This window comes from Panthera onca, chromosome A2, assembly GCF_046562875.1.
Source record: "Panthera onca isolate mPanOnc1 chromosome A2, mPanOnc1 haplotype 2, whole genome shotgun sequence".
NCBI classification, from domain to species: Eukaryota; Metazoa; Chordata; class Mammalia; order Carnivora; family Felidae; genus Panthera; species Panthera onca.
Genome location: NC_138340.1, coordinates 123,811,459 through 123,827,598, shown reverse-complemented (window position 1 = coordinate 123,827,598; position 16,140 = coordinate 123,811,459). Strand labels below are relative to the sequence as shown.

General features: G+C 36.4%; 1 protein-coding gene across 5 annotated transcripts in view; it reads right to left on the bottom strand.

The window, feature by feature from the left end:
* The window catches only part of BBS9 (Bardet-Biedl syndrome 9), a 441,850-nt gene that overhangs the window by 399,496 nt on the left and 26,214 nt on the right, over nt 1-16,140 (bottom strand). For all 5 annotated transcript variants that reach the window (XM_078440712.2, XM_078440700.2, XM_078440701.2 and 2 more), the window contains exons 4-5: nt 14,151-14,215; nt 6,959-7,072 (exon numbers count right to left, since the gene is read on the bottom strand). In XM_078440712.2, the coding sequence (XP_078296838.2) occupies nt 6,959-7,072; nt 14,151-14,215 (179 nt within the window). The remainder of the gene's footprint in view (nt 1-6,958; nt 7,073-14,150; nt 14,216-16,140) is intronic.

Here is a 16,140-nt window from a genome sequence, read left to right as displayed (position 1 = left end):
AGAGAGGGAGACACAGAATCCGAAACAGGCTCCAGGCTCTGAGCTGTCAGCACAGAGCCCGACGCGGGGCTCGAACTCACGGACCGTGAGATCATGACCTGAGCCGAAGTCAGCCGCTTAACCGACTGAGCCACCCAGGCGCCCCAATTTGTCATTCTTAATAAACAGAGTCATACTATGTTTCTATCTATCTGTCTCTAGAGCACTATATCCTCCATTAAAATCAGCTGGCAGCAAGGGGCACCTGGGTGGCTCAGCTGGTTAAGAGTCCAACTCAGCTGGAGGTTTCAGCTCAGGTCATGATCTCATGGTTCATGAGTTCAAGCCCCACATTGGGCTCTGTGCTATCAGCTAGGGATTCTCTCTCTCCCTCTTTCTCTGCCCCTCCCCTGTTCATGTTCTCTCTCTCTCTCAAAATAAAAGAACATTAAAAAAAATTTTTTTTAATCAGCTGGTAGCGAAAGAAGATAATTTTGCCTTACTGAAGGCTTTAAACTATAGGTAAGAAAGTCCATTTAGTAGTATGAAAATGCCAAGGTTTCTTAAAGCAAAAATAATTTTTAAGTGCTCCAAAGTCTAAAAAATAATCTTCTCAAGAGGAACAAACTATCCCAGAGGGAATCTGAATGGCTCAGCCTATGAGCAATGAAAGCTTTATACTGAAAACTATGAAACTGTTCATTTATAGGAAACTGGGGCTAGTGACCTCTAGATTAAAGTGGATAAAAATGAAGAGCTGAAATAAAATAGGTAACAGCACATTCCCTCACCTTTAAGTACTGCCCTCCCCATACACAAATACATACATGCACACGTATTTATTCAGCCTAAGGAAGCTGCTCCTTCCTCAAGGCTTCAGTATAACTTCGTACATATCCATCTTTATTACAACTTACCTCATTATATCATAGCTAATTCTTAGTCTTTATTGTACCCAACATTGTGAGCTTCCTGAGAACTTAAACTGTCTTTTATTCATCTTTCTATTCCAATAAACTAGTACAGTGCCTGGGTACTCAAAAGACTCTCAGTAAATACGCATTGGATGGATGGATGGATGGATGGATGGATGGAGGAAGAAAGATGATGCAAGGAAGAACTAACACCAGACTTTCTCTAGTCCCTGAAAGTTCCCATACATCTCTAATAAATCAACTATTTCTTTTCAACGTCCCTTTCACACACTTGAAAGAGCCATATACATTATAAGGCTTGTCGACGTGTCCCAGCTCTACAGGACAAATTTGTGGTAACTGAGCAAGTAAACTAACTATAGGTCCCTAAATCATATTATGAGAAAAGGAAGTTTTAGCTCAAATATCTTGATGGTAGCAAGATACATCACATAAACTAGATAAAGTATCTTATTTTACTGAGCTAAGTATTTGCAATTGTTGACCTCAAAACAGTAACATTCTTTCTTCACTCTACCACTGGCATTCTGTCAGTCAATATTAATTTGTCCTTTTCCGAATACTATTCTGAATTGGCAAGCTTATCTTAACTAGGTAAAGTACCATATCAACAACCATTGGAAGTTGAAGTGACATAATGAAACTAAAGCAGAGGAAAATCTGGCAGGGATATCCTTTATTCCTTTTTTCAAAAACAAGTAGAGTTCAAATTACTGAATCAAATAAATTCCATCAATGTTAATAACATATTTTTAGATCAATTCAAATCCACCTTTTCAAAACTAATTTAATATATTTCCAAACTGTAATTTAATTGTCCATGCTTATACCACTCACTAAATTTTGCAAGCATTAATTTGTCATTATTATAAAAGGCAAAGATAAACTACCATTTTTTTAAACTACCATTTTTATAAAAACCCAAAGTCATTCTTTCAAAACAGTACTTTAAATTTAGAGAAACTACAAAAATTCTTTAATTCCAAGCACATCTCCCACATCCTTTTGTGTAAGAAAAAAAAAAAAAAAAAAAAAAAAGGATCCAATATAGTCTTTGTTATCAGTCACTTCCCCTAAAAAGTACAATATGGAAAGAATTTTAACTTAAATTCTGGAATGGTATGTAGTAGTCTGAATAATGGAAGATATTAAGCATATATTCTTTAGTTCATAAAACTAGATTTCCTATTTCTTTACCATTTTTTTCTCATTAATAGACATTACATGTAGCTTGAGGTAAAGCCAAGCCTTACTGCATCAAATGAATGCACTTTTCAGTTTTTGCAAATGTATTCAGGGTGTTTTTGAAAGATTTTCTTAATGAACGAGCAAACAAAAAAAGGTTAAAGAAAAACAGTAATGACTCTTTTGCTAATTTCAAATCAAATATTACCCTCCCATATATAACCTCTCTTATTATTGTGGAGCAGGGGGAGGACTTTTCTTAGAAACCAAAGCACCAAACCAAAAAATCAAACTGAAAAAGCAAGTACCTGAAACGGCAGTTACTCAATACGTTTTCCATAATCTATGAAGAATCAAAGTTATGCACTAACTTCAGCCAAACCAAAATACACCCTTTTCTGATAGGAAAGTTTTTTTTCTGATTTAGGAAGGTTAATTTACTCACAGTCCAGACAAGGAAGAAGTTTAGTATGGTTAACACTACAAGATTCTAGAAGCAGAGTCTGAGTTAGAATCTCTCCTCTACCACTTGCTTAGTATATCTTAAGTTATTCAACCTGCAAAGTACTTAGAACATATAGAACAGTACTCGGTAGATCCAGAGCAGCAACATATCTCTAGATCTCTGAGACTTGGCATCAACGAAGAAAGTTTCAGAAATTCAAACTCTCCAATTACAAACAAAGAGTTAGAACCTGAATTTCTATCAAGATTCCATTATGATTCAAACGCAACTTCAAGTTCGAGAAGCACAGCTAGAAAGCATTTTCAATTTATATTCTAAGATATCACTTATTATAATTAAAATTTTTAAAAACCACTTCATTACTTTTCTGCAACATGAAGAAGTTACATTTATTTTTTTAATGCTTTTTTTTTTTTGATAGTGAGCAAGACAGGGAGGGAGAGAGACAGAGATAGAGAAAAGATAGAGGAGAGAGAGAGAGAGAGAGAGAGAGAGAGAGAGAGAGAGAGAGAGAGAGAGAAATCCCAGGCAGGCTCTGTGTTGAAGGCACAGAGCCCAATTGGGGCTTGAGCTCACGAACCATGAGATCATGACCTGAGCCGAAATCAAGAGTCGGACGCTTAACGGACTGACTCATCCAGGCGCCCGAGAAGTTACATTTATTTTTAATAAAAGGCAAAGTATTATTTGGGCTCAAAATTCCTCCATTGGTGATCTCTTAGCATACTTTATTTAAAGGAGGAACCAACTAAAGTCCAAGGTTGTACAGGACTGCCATCTAGTGGTAGTTCACTCTGGTGCACATGCAAAATAAACTCACTCTGCCTTCCCATACCCATACATTTGTTTAAAATGGGGCCAGGGTTTCTTCTTGCCTAATTCCTTTCTTGAGGACTACTGACATGATTCCACAACTAAATTCCACAAGAAGGCATCTTAAATACAGAGGAAGATAGAAGACAAAAATTTTTTTAAGTTTCCTTTTTTAAATTCAGATCAACTCTAGGGAGGTTTTCAAATTAAAAGATTGACCCACTCAATCCTGGAAAAGTGCATATTAGGCACACACAGTTATGATAGGCTTAGAAAATGGGCTTCATTTTGAAATGTGAATACCTTGGAGTCACTTTTACTTTCTTCCTTTTAAGTTCTGTACTTTTTACAATTTATTTGTATCATATTTGCTGGGAGGAGTTTTCAGATTGAGGAAAAAAAATTATATAACCTTCTGACTCAATCTCCACTTCCACATACTATCCTAAGGAAATAATGAGAAATGTGGACAAAGAATTATGTACAAAGTTGTACAATTCAGCAATCTTAGTAACTTCATAATTACCCACTAAATCTATGCATCAAAACTTACCTAGTCATTCTCCCCTATTACTCATTTAGACCAGTTCTAATTTATATATACATATATACACATATATATACATACACACACATACACACACAAAAGGAAGGAAGGAATGACAAAAAGAGGAAAGAAATAAATATATGGTAACTTGATATGATTTTTCTATTTTCTATACTTTGGATCATTTCCCAATTTACATCCCTGTAAGTCACATATCAGCATCCAAGATTATTTTCGTGGTTCTCAATAACCAACCTCCTTTAAGAGTGTTATGTCATTTTACATATATAGGATATACAGACTGTACTATCACCTCTCTAGCATCAGATTTTATCCCATGGCTAATTTTTTTAACAGTGCTATTGAGATATATTTTATATACCACCTCTTTAAAGTATACAGCTTAAGTAATTAGGATATTTACAGAACTGTACAACCATCAGCATAATCTAATTTTGGAACATTTGCATCATCCCAAAAAGAAATCTTGTACCCATTAATAGTAACCCCCTATTACCTCTGCCAACCTCCCAATATGGCTAATTTTTACTAATTTATCAACCCCACTATTTTTTCATATTTTCTTGTAGATGCCTCAGTGATATTACATGTTTCAAACCCATTAAATGGAATATCTAATTCTGCTACTCAGACATTTCTTTGTTTCAAATTGTGAAATGATCTGCTTAACCATAGGAAAGTAAAGCATGTCAGAACATCCTGTTTTTTTCAAAAGGTACTTTTCAAAATTTTTTTTAAGATTTCTTCATTTTTCAGAGACAGAGAGAGCATAAGCGGGGGAGGGGCAGAGAGAGAGGAAGACACAGAATCTGAAACAGACTCCAGGCTCTGAGCTATCTGCACAGAGCCCAATACGAGGCCCAAACTCATGGACCGAGAGATCATGACCTGAGCCAAAGTCAGATGCCCAACGGACTGAGCCACCCAGGCACCCCTCAAAAGGTATTTTTTAAGTGTAAGGCATAATTTAAGAACTAAGAGAGGTATCATATAAGCACAAAGTCATACGTTCGTTTCTAAACTAGTAGCAACTATCGTTACTTTGGAAGACCATTATTAAATCCAGCAAAAATGTCACACAAAAGCAAGGAATCCCTTTTTACTTATTTAAAACTTTATTTTAATTGGGTTAACTTGATCTGATTTGAAAAAAAAAATACAGTGCAATCGATATAACATTTGATTTGTGGTCTAAAGAATTGTCTTGTTGGGGCGCCTGGGTGGCTCAGTCGGTTAAGCGGCCGACTTCAGCTCAGGTCATGATCTCATGGTCCGTGAGTTCGAGCCCCGTGTCGGGCTCTGTGCTGACAGCTCAGAGCCTGGAGCCTGCTTCTGTTTCTGTGTCTCCCTCTCTCTCTGCCCCTCCCCCATTCATGCTCTGTCTCTCTCTGCCTTTCAAAAATGAATAAATGTTAAAAAAAAAAATTTAGAAAGAATTGTCTTGTTGCTATCAAAAAAATTAAAACTTTCATTTAGCCAAAGCACTTTTTTATCATATCATAATTTTTTGGACCCCCGATGCAGAGAATTTAGCAATTTGCCTTTTAAAGATTTAGTAGGAAAAAAAAAAAAAAAAGATTTAGTAGGAGGAAAATAATTGAAACAATTTATTAAACAATAGAGACCTAGGTCCCTTGATCATGTCACACATCTTGTTTAAAGAACAGTGAAAATCAGTTCTAACAGCTGAGGTTAGGAAGGGATACTGCACTGATAAAAGTTAGCCTCTCATCAAATTATAGCTCTTTCCCCTCTTCATCCAACTCTGGACATCTTCCATATTCCTTAAACAATCCAAACATTCCTATTACTCAACTTAAGCAATTCTGCAATCCAGCCAAGTGTTTTGTTTCATATCACTTTATGCAAAATATTTATTTGTACACCACCACCTGAAATATTCTTGTTAATTGATATGCTCAAATTCATTCTTCCTCACCTTTACCTCTATGTATGAAAAGAAGTGAATTCACACAAATGAAGGATACATCCAAAATAGTTGTTTTTTTCACATCACTAAAGACAGATCTAACACAGATCATTTTTAATACAATGATTAAACAATAAACTCATAAAAAATATGAGCTCAGAAAGAGCTAAAATATTATGAAATCCCTAGTTCATGTTCCACAGGTGCCACACACACATACACACACAAAACCACACAGGCAAGTGTCACTACCTGGTTTCCTGTCCTCACTCCAGTACCAGCAGCTTCTCTATGACCTTGTCACAGTGAAGTGAGAGGAGCTAGGTGGTAAATAAAAACCCTCCCGTGCCAACAGTAACAGTGTACCCAAGCAAGCATCAAGCCCTAGTAACTCAGGAAGTTCTGGGATTAGGGTGGGCAGGCTGTACGTTGCTGCATGCTACTTAGAAAAAGATACCCCCAAGGTGGGAGGAACCCAACCTCACTGGTAAATATAACGCTGTTGTGAAATTTAAAAAGGCACCCCTCCTCTGGAGAGGTTTATTCCTGGCCAAGGCACATGGCTTGATGAGCAGGATCAGGTCTGCATTTCAGTCTCCACTTATCCTTAGTCCAGGTGCCCTCGTGCACAACCAGCACAACCACCAGCACAACCCTGGTTGTGGCCCTGGAGGTAGGTGAGGTGGGGAGAGTGTTCTTTCTGCAGCTTCACCCTGCCTATCACAAGTAGGAGAGGGACTCTATCAGTGAGATTAACCCCTTCTTCCAGTGAGAGAGGCAGTCACACAGTTTACCCAAAAAACCTCAATTTCAGTCAGCTCATGATATGAAGACAAAATTTGATGAAAAGACACTTTTAGAAATATCTCTGAAGACCATACAAAAATGACTATGTGAAAATCAAACACATTTGTTGTTTAACGTTTTCTTTCTTCGTTATTTTGCTTGACTATTTGAATATAGGGGTTTCAATAAACTATGTTTAACTCTGAGATTTCATACCTCGTGATCTTCCATTTTTATATGGCCAAAACCCAAAATCTGGTACTTGCAATAGCATACTCAAGATTAATGCAAATTACCTTTTACACCACCAAACGATCCATAAGTCATATTGCAGGCTGTTCTCTGAAGATTATGTTCATACATTAATTTGATCTGATATTGGTTCCCATGTTCTACATTACCCAAGGTTCCTAAGGAGGAAAAATTAAAGAATTGCTTTGTTATTTGTTTACATTAAAAGTATTAATTTCCTCTCATCCTCTATACCATCTCTAAATAATTCAATTTCAGTGAAATTTAAAATGAAAAAGCACTAAAACAATATGTATTACAAACAATTAGCACACTGATGATATAGAGTGCCAGCACAGTTAAAACAATTTAAGTCTTGGCTAGATTACATCATTAGATGAAACACTACCATGGATGACATTTATTATGTATTTCCATTTTATCTGAGTAAAGTATAATTATTTAAATAAAAACAAAACCATCCAATTTCAGTTCCGAAATAAATGAGGTTAAGTTCCTTATACTTAAACAATAGAGCAAAGTCATGATTCAAAGTGTCTTAGAAAAAATTCCCCACACTTTCAAGCAATTCAGTTTCCTGTCCAAACTCTCAAAATACTCAAGCCCCTAGTACAGTATATTCTAATTTAATGAAGAGATATTCTAAGTTTGCCTTAACAAGTAAATAGGATAATATGTTTTATTTGAAGACTGTGAAGAATCTCCTTCAAAACAAAGAGAAATATTTTCTCTGCATTTAAGAGATCATATGTGCTATATTCACTCTCTATTTCTTTCCAAGTTTGAAAAGATTCTTTATCCATATTTTACATTCTGGTTGTCAGGTTTTCTAGAGTAGTTTACAGTTGGAGCTATACCTCAGTAATCAGGCAAGAACATTACAGTTAAAAGAGGTGATAGAAAGAAAAAAGATTCAGAATGCAACTGTTTCCATTAAGAAGCATCTTTGTCTTGGGGCGCCTGGGTGGCTCGGTCAGTTAAGCGTCCGACTTCGGCTCAGGTCATGATCTCACGGTCTGTGGGTTCGAGCCCCGCGTCAGGCTCTGTGCTGACAGCTCAGAGCCTGGAGCCTGTTTCAGATTCTGTGTCTCCCTCTCTCTGTGACCCTCCCCCGTTCATGCTCTGTCTCTCTCTGTATCAAAAATAAATAAACGTTAAAAAAAAAAAATTTTTTTTAAAAAAGCATCATTGTCTTTCATTCAAAAATGGAAAATTTAAAGAAAAATTTTAAATATAAAGCAGTCCCCAAACTGGATAGATCAGTAAAACAATCTAAGAATGTCTGTATGTACGTATATGCATACATATTTATACATGAGCATTTATTTGTTTTTGCCCAAAAGGATTTACCAATGTACATGTAGGTTGTAAGTACCAAAAATATTTCTATTTCCATTTTAGAAGTCAGGCACACTAAGTTCAAAAACAGTTTGAGAAATTTCCCCCCAAATCACACAGCTGATAAAGGACAAAGTACTCAAACTAAGTCTTTATTAGAGTTAGCACTATATATCCTGGTACTTAGTTGTCCATCATTTCACAACTTTCAAACTTTCAAAAAATTTGGTAAGCTAATGACAATTTCCCTAAATAGAGCAGCCATCAAAAACATCATTTCCACCTCCACCTTTCTCAACCTGGCTTCTTCTTCATTTGGAAGGTGAAGGGTTGAAAGAGAAAACGAATAAGGGAGGATTTCATGGAGAAAAATCACTTCTACTCAGATCTATGCCCCTGAGAATAGTAACAACAGACCTAACAAACCAACAGAACAAGAAAGAAAGAAAAAGACTCAAATTTGCCAGCTAACCCTGATAGGAGATGAAAGCTTTGTGGAATCTAAATGGCAGCAAAATCAGTAAGGTCCAGGGAAACTGAGGGGTAATCACAACCACATGGGCCAAAGAAAAAGAAAAACACACACACTAAATAACTAACAGCCCCAACCTAAGGAGAGGTCTAGCCTCCAAGAAACCAGAAACAGAAGTTCCTAGAAACATTTGGTTTGTCTCTACAGAAATTACAAATTTCATCCTATACCTAAAACCAGATCAACCCCTCTGAGTAAGGAATGCACTTACACATGCCTACTAGCTGAACGGTCAGTGAACACAGGGGTCAGCAGTCAATACTTCACAAACTTGGCATGAAATGACACTAGGATTTGTGTTCTGAAAAAGCTGCAAAGGCATTGGTAATTTTCAATTTTCAGGTAATAGCACTCTGAAACTTAATAGTGCAACTATGGAGAACAAAAGACAATTTATCTTCCTTAGATACTACTTTGAAATAAAGGTAGTATCTGAAAAATCTAAAATTTCTGACCACTTTTTTCTAGAGAAGTATCAATAATACAAGATTAAAATAATTTACACAGGCTTTGTTCTGGGATATACAGACTGAGTATAGTATCTATAGTCTACTTATAGCTAAAATTAACATAAAGTTTCAGCAATTAGAAAGTAAATGAGTATCAGAACATTGATGCGGTTGGCCTTGTTTAAAGAAAATTTGATTTAAACAAAAAATTCTCTGGAAAAATCAAAGGCCACCAACTACAGTTTTCGGTGCAATTTTAGATAACTGCCGAGGAATCTAATGAAGTTAAATGAAATAAAAGCCATTACAGAGACAATTAAAAGGTTCACTGTGTTAAATAATCAGATTATAGAAGCCTATCAAAAGTAAAAAACACATTTTTTTTTCAATCACAGCAAACATTACAATTCTATAAATATGTCAAATGCTTAGCAATTACTTGATGAGAAGTACACAATATTTGGGGGCGCCTGGGTGGCTCAGTCGGTTAAGTGTCCAACTTTGGCTCAGGTCATGATCTCGTGGTTCATGCATTCGAGCCCCACATCAGGCTCTGTGCTGACAGCTCAGAGCCTGGAGGCTGCTTCGGATCTGTGTCTCCCTCTCTCTCTGCTCCGCTCATGTTCTCTTTCTCACTCAAAAATAATTAAACATTAAAAAAAAAAACCTTAAAAAAAAAAGAAGTACACAATATTTGGAAAAGAATATTTAAGAGGACATCATCAGGATGACTTAAGCTCACACATCTGTAACCATTTATTTAGAAACTGAAGCCCATCAGAAAGGAATCTGAGAGGCTATGTGATGCTTTTCCTTTACCAAAGTATGATAAGATGGGCTAACTTCAGCTCAGCAAGACCTTGCTATTTCTCTACATTAAGCATGCATTTGATGACATATCACCCTCCAAAAAGAAGTCAGCACAGCAGCCTCTGACTATGAAGGTTGTTTGGTGTGTCCAGAAGGTCTCCCCTAGTTTGCCTCAAATCTTTTTTAGAAGCACATAGCACATGAAAGAAAACAAGAAATATGTGGGGAAGAGACAGTTGAGAATGAGCATGTCAAGTTCAGCTAACACTTTCATCTGTTGACAACAGTGGTTTTACTTAAACTAAAAAATGTTTATGCTTCCCCTGTTACAGTAAAATCTAAGTAAAAATTCAGTCTGGAACTTCAAGAAACATATTCAAGAGAACAAAAACATTAACTTCTCTGCTTCTCAATTTAAGCCAAGTCAGAAAAAATACACAAACCGTCAGCTTCCGAATATAATAAGAGACTGAAGAAATGAGAGACAGAAAAGGGAAGTGAGATGGGGCATAAGGGAACGTTGTTTGGAGAACTCCTTGTCCCTAGAGTATACAAAGGTTGTAAACGAATACAAAGAATAAAAAAGCAATAAAAATCACCATTCCCATGACAAATAACTTTCATTTTTAACACTAATTTGAAGGAAAATACCAATGTCTCATAAACAAGTTGTGACCAAACATGCCAGTTTCTTTAAGCAGGCCTTTTTGATGAACACACATTTTATCACTAATCTATGCCTTACACCCCAGGGAAACTCAAAAGCTTCTGACTTTCTGAGCCATCGTTCAAATGGGACCAGAGAAGACCAAAAGACTTACCCAATTTTTAGTTTGTAGGATCCTTCCCTCTCCTGCCCTCTTAGAGCCTTCAGAAGGGACCAATTCCCCAGAAAGTATTCAGGGATAATTGCATGCAACTTCCTCTGTTCCATGTCTTGTGTAACCCAGTTAATAGTATCACCTCACAGTTAACGGAGAAATAACTAGATTCATGTAATAAAGTAACCTATATCACATCTTCTCCATTTACTCTGGAAAACTAAATATTTGCCCTATCACTAGGAAGAACAACATCTGTTACCATGAAACCAATGGGAGCGGTTTACCAATGACACAGAGAGGTACTATATTGGGCTTTTGATGTAAACAAAAAAGTGGAAAAGAAAATGATAGTGGTAACAGAGGGGAAAAAAAAGAAGGAAGAAGAAAAATAACAGAGTAATAAAGAGCCACTACCAATTACCTCAGCCCCACCCAGAAATTAGTTCACTTGTGCAGTCAACATATGCCTACCATACACCATAGGCCAGGTTACCAAGCTTGCCTTAAAAAGCTAACAGACCTTCAACCCCAAAAAGACACTGCTTTAGGATATCGAGCTCAGCAATCCTTATCAAAACACCACCAGCATTTTTCACAGAGCTAGAACAATCCTAAAATTTGTATGGAACCACAAAAGACACCAAATAGCCAAAGCAATCCTGAAAAAGAAAAACAAAACTGGAAGCATCACAATTCTGGATTTCAAGCTATATTCCATAGCTGTAGTCATCAAGACAGTATGCTACTGTTTTTGTAGCACAAAAACAGACACATAGATCAGTGGAACAGAATAGAAAACCCAGAAATGGACCTACAACTATATAGTCAACTATGCTTCAACAAAGCAGTAAAGAATATCCAATGGAAAAAAAGACAATCTCTTCAACAAATAGTGTTGAGAAAACTGGACAGCAACATGCAGAACAATAAAACTGGACGACTTCCTTATACCATACACAAAAATAAATCCAAAATGGATGAATAACCTAAATGCGAGACAGGAAATCATCAAAATTCTAGAGGAGAACATAGGCAGCAATCTCTTTGACCTTAGCCATAGCACCTTCTTATCAGACATGTCACTGAAAGCAAAGGAAACAAAAACAAACATGAACTATTAGGACTTCATCAAGATAAAAAGCTTCTGCACAGTGAAGGAAATAATCAACAAAATTAAAAGGCAGCCTACAGAATGGGAGAAGATATGTGCAAATGACATAGACATATCTGATAAAGGATTAGTATTCAAAACCTATAAAGAACTTATCAAACTCAACACCCAAAAAACAAATAATACAATTTAGAAATAGGCAGAACACATGAATAGACACTTTTCCAAAGAAGACATTCAGATGGCTAACAGACACATGAAAAGATGGTCAACATCACTCATCATCAGGGAAATACAAATCAAAACCACAGTGAGATACCACCTCACACCTGTCAGAATGGCAAAATATGCAACACAAGAAACAACAGGTGTTGGCAAGGATGGGGAGAAAGGGAAACCCTCTTGCACTGTTGGTGGGAATGCAAACTGGTTCAGCCACTCTAGAGAACCATATGGAGGTTCCTCAAGAAATTAAAAATAGAACCACCCTATGATCCAGCAATTACACTATCAGGTATTTACCCAAAGGATACAAAAATACAGATTTGAAGGGGTAGATGCACCCCAACGTCTCTAGCAGTGCTATCAACAATAGCCAAACTATGGAAAGAGCCCAAATGTCCATCAACTGATGAATGGATAAAGATGTGGTATATATGTATACACACACACACACACACACACACACACACACACACACACAATGGAATATTACTCAGCCATCAAAAAGAATGAAATCTTGCCATTTGCAACCACGTGGATGGAGCTAGAATGTCTTATGCTAAGCAAAATAAATCAGTCAGAGAAAGACAAATACCATATGATTTCACTCATATGTGGAATTTAAGAAACAAAACAAATGAACATATTGGGGGGGAGAGAAAAGAGGGAAACAAACCATAAGAGATACTCTTATTAATGATGGAGAACAAGCTGAGGGTTGACAGAGGGAGGTGAGTGGGAGATGGGCTAGATGGGTGGTGGGCTAACGGGGGTACTTGTTGTGATGAGCACTGGGTGTTGTACGTAAGTAATGAATCATTGAATTCTACTCCTGAAACCAAAATAATAATAATAATAATAATAATAATAATAACCCAGAAAAAAAAAAGAATATCCAGCTCAGTGACAATAAATATAAATCATTACTCAAATTAAATGCAAAATACAAATAAAGCCCAAATAAAGAGAATGAGTGTGAAAAATCCAAATCCTAAAGCTAAATTTTACAGCAAACTCCAAAGAACACTTCTTGTATAAGGAATAGACCCATAGAGACTTAGCTTTTTTGTGCCAATAAAAAATTTCCCCAATATTGATATCTATTAAAGTAACTCAGCTTGAACTAAAATTTATCTAATAACTAAAACAAAATTTTTTAAAGTTACCTTTCATATTTAATAAGAATCAAAGTGCTAAAACCAAACTACAATTAACTATCATACTTGTACCCACAGAAAAATGTTAGGGAATGAAATCTGATTAAGCCTCAAATAAGTGCCTTCAGGTCAGGCTGAGTAAAAACAACCAAAAGCCAAGAAATTTGAAGTGTAAAGAGACAACACTTGAGGTTCACCAAAGAAAAGGTAATTTAAACCATTATGACTCAGCACCTAATAAAGTTTGTTGTTGCTATTGAACATTTCTTAAGACTCAAGTGTCCTGGATAAAAGGTACAGCATAAGGAATATAGGCAATGATCTTGTAATAGCATTGTATGGTGACAGGTGGTAGCTACACTTGTGATGAGCATAGCATAACATACAGAGAAGTGAAATCACCATGTTGTACACCTGAAACTGATGTAACATTGAGCTCCAACTATACTTAAATAAAAAAATAAACAAAAGTCTTTTAAAACACTCAAGTGTCCTAAGTATACAGAATTGGCCCCAATAGTCATAGGCTATCCTGGACACAATTCCTGGGAAGGAGATTATAAGGAACCTTCTACTAGAAATTTAAAAAAAAAAAAAAAAAAAAAAAAAAAAAAAAGGCAATAGCCTAAGTACCTGAAAAAATAAATGAACAAGGGAAAATGTTAACCAAGATAAGAAAATCTTCAACCAAATGTTTTGTGTTCTCTAGCAAGTGAACATAAACAAGCATCTATTCTTATATTAAGAAGCCATTTTTAATACAAATACTACATTAGAAAAAAATGTTTCTTACCTGAGACAGAGTAGACACAAAGTTTTCTAGAATGCAACACAGCCAAATGAAGCATTTCAGTACCTCTGAAAAATAGGAAAAGTTTTAAAAGTTTAAATGTTAACTTCAGATGTAACCCAAAAAGATACAAAATACTTTTAAAAAGAGATTATAACCACAGTCTATAATCAGTTAACTAAAAACTTACTAGATAATATTAGAAACTGAAAAATAAATGTAACAACAAACACCACTTTGGCAACACGAGAGGCTCAAGGACTCTGCCTCATGGAACTTCCTTCAGTTGAAGCCAATAGAGCCTCCAAGAAAAAATAGAAGCAGAGGCCGTTTCATGAGTGCTCTCTCATAATACAGAGATCCAAGTTCTGGACCTGTCTCTCTGGCTAACTAACCTGTGACCTTGGGCAAGTAAGTTAATCTTTCTGAACCCGTTTCCCATCCTGGAAAATAAGACATTTCAATTAAATGAAATGAAATCATGTGATAGTACCTTGTAAAGTATAAAGCACTACAGAATGCTAATCATTATCAGTAAATGGTATAAGTCACTTCCAGCTCAGAAATTTTATTAAAGGCACTGAAAAGATGTCAGTTTGGACTAAACTGCCACTGTCACCAATATACTTCTCAGCCCCTATCAACTAGTTTTCAAGACATAATACAGTCTAGAAATCCTAAATCCAGTCTTCAAGGGTCAGGTCAGTAGATGGAAATGAGTGAAGAGTGTAAATGGTGTGGTCCACTGCAGAGTGGGGCCTGACTAAAGGAAGCAACCACCACTCAGTTCTGGGCTTGTGGCCAAATCTCCACTTTTTTTTTTTCCCCAAGAAAAGCAAGAAAGCAGGGATTTTATGTGAAATCCCTGGTTCTTACATATCAGCAACTCTTTTAAATTTAAAACACATCTGCAAGCAGTCCTCCAAGGCATGACCTCTGATACAGACTCTGTTTGTTCTAAACTAAAAGAACTATAATTGAAATCTGAAGACCTGGAGTGGGGTCCTGACTCTGCACCTTGGTATCCGTGTAATCATTTAACCTTTCAGAGTGTTAGTCTCTCATTTACAAAATATGAATTCTATTAGATAATACCTGAAAAATATCATTATAATGAATATAAATGCTCACCATTCACTCTACTACCAGAAAATGCAAATATATACAATTATCACATATTCAATATTGACTTCAAAAAAATTTTATTGCCCTGAACACTCAAAACAATTTTTCTACCATGCACAGGAAAAGAACATGATGTCATGGAAAGGTAATAGAGTATGGAGTCAGATAGACCCGGGTCTTGAATCCAGGCTGTGTGACCTAAAGCTCTGAGTTCTAGCTAGTTTCCTTATCTTTAAATACAGATCACATCGTATAGGTAAGATTAATGAAATAGTACTAGTTAATTAATGCCAGTTCAGTATCCACTCATTAATGTTAACCTCTCTTCCAACAAGTGACCATGTAGATAACAACTCTACTTAGAACTACTGAACAGAATGATCATAACAGCACTTCATTCTTTTAAAAAATGAAACGAAAGGGGCGCCTAGTGGCTCAGTCGGTTAAGTGTCTGACTTCAGCTCAGGTCATGATCTCGCTGTTTGTGGGTTCAAGCCCTGCTTCGGGCTCTGTGCTGACAACTCAGAGCCTGGAGACTGCTTCGGATTCTGCGTCTCCCTCTCTCTCTGCCCCTCCCTCTGTCTCTCTCTCAAAAATAAATAAACATTAATTTTTTTTTTTTAAATGGAAAGATAGGGGTACGTAAGTTGCTCATTTGGTTAAGCATCTGATTTCAGTTCAGGTCATGATCTCATAGTTCATGAGTTCAAGTCCTGTATTGGGCTTTCTGCTGTTAGCATGGAGCCTGCTTCAGATCCCCTGTCCCTCTCTCTCTGTCTGCCCCTCCCCGACTTGTGCACACGCATGTTCTCTCTCTCTCTCTCTCTCTCTCTCTCTCAAAAGTAAATTAACTAACTTAATTTAAAAA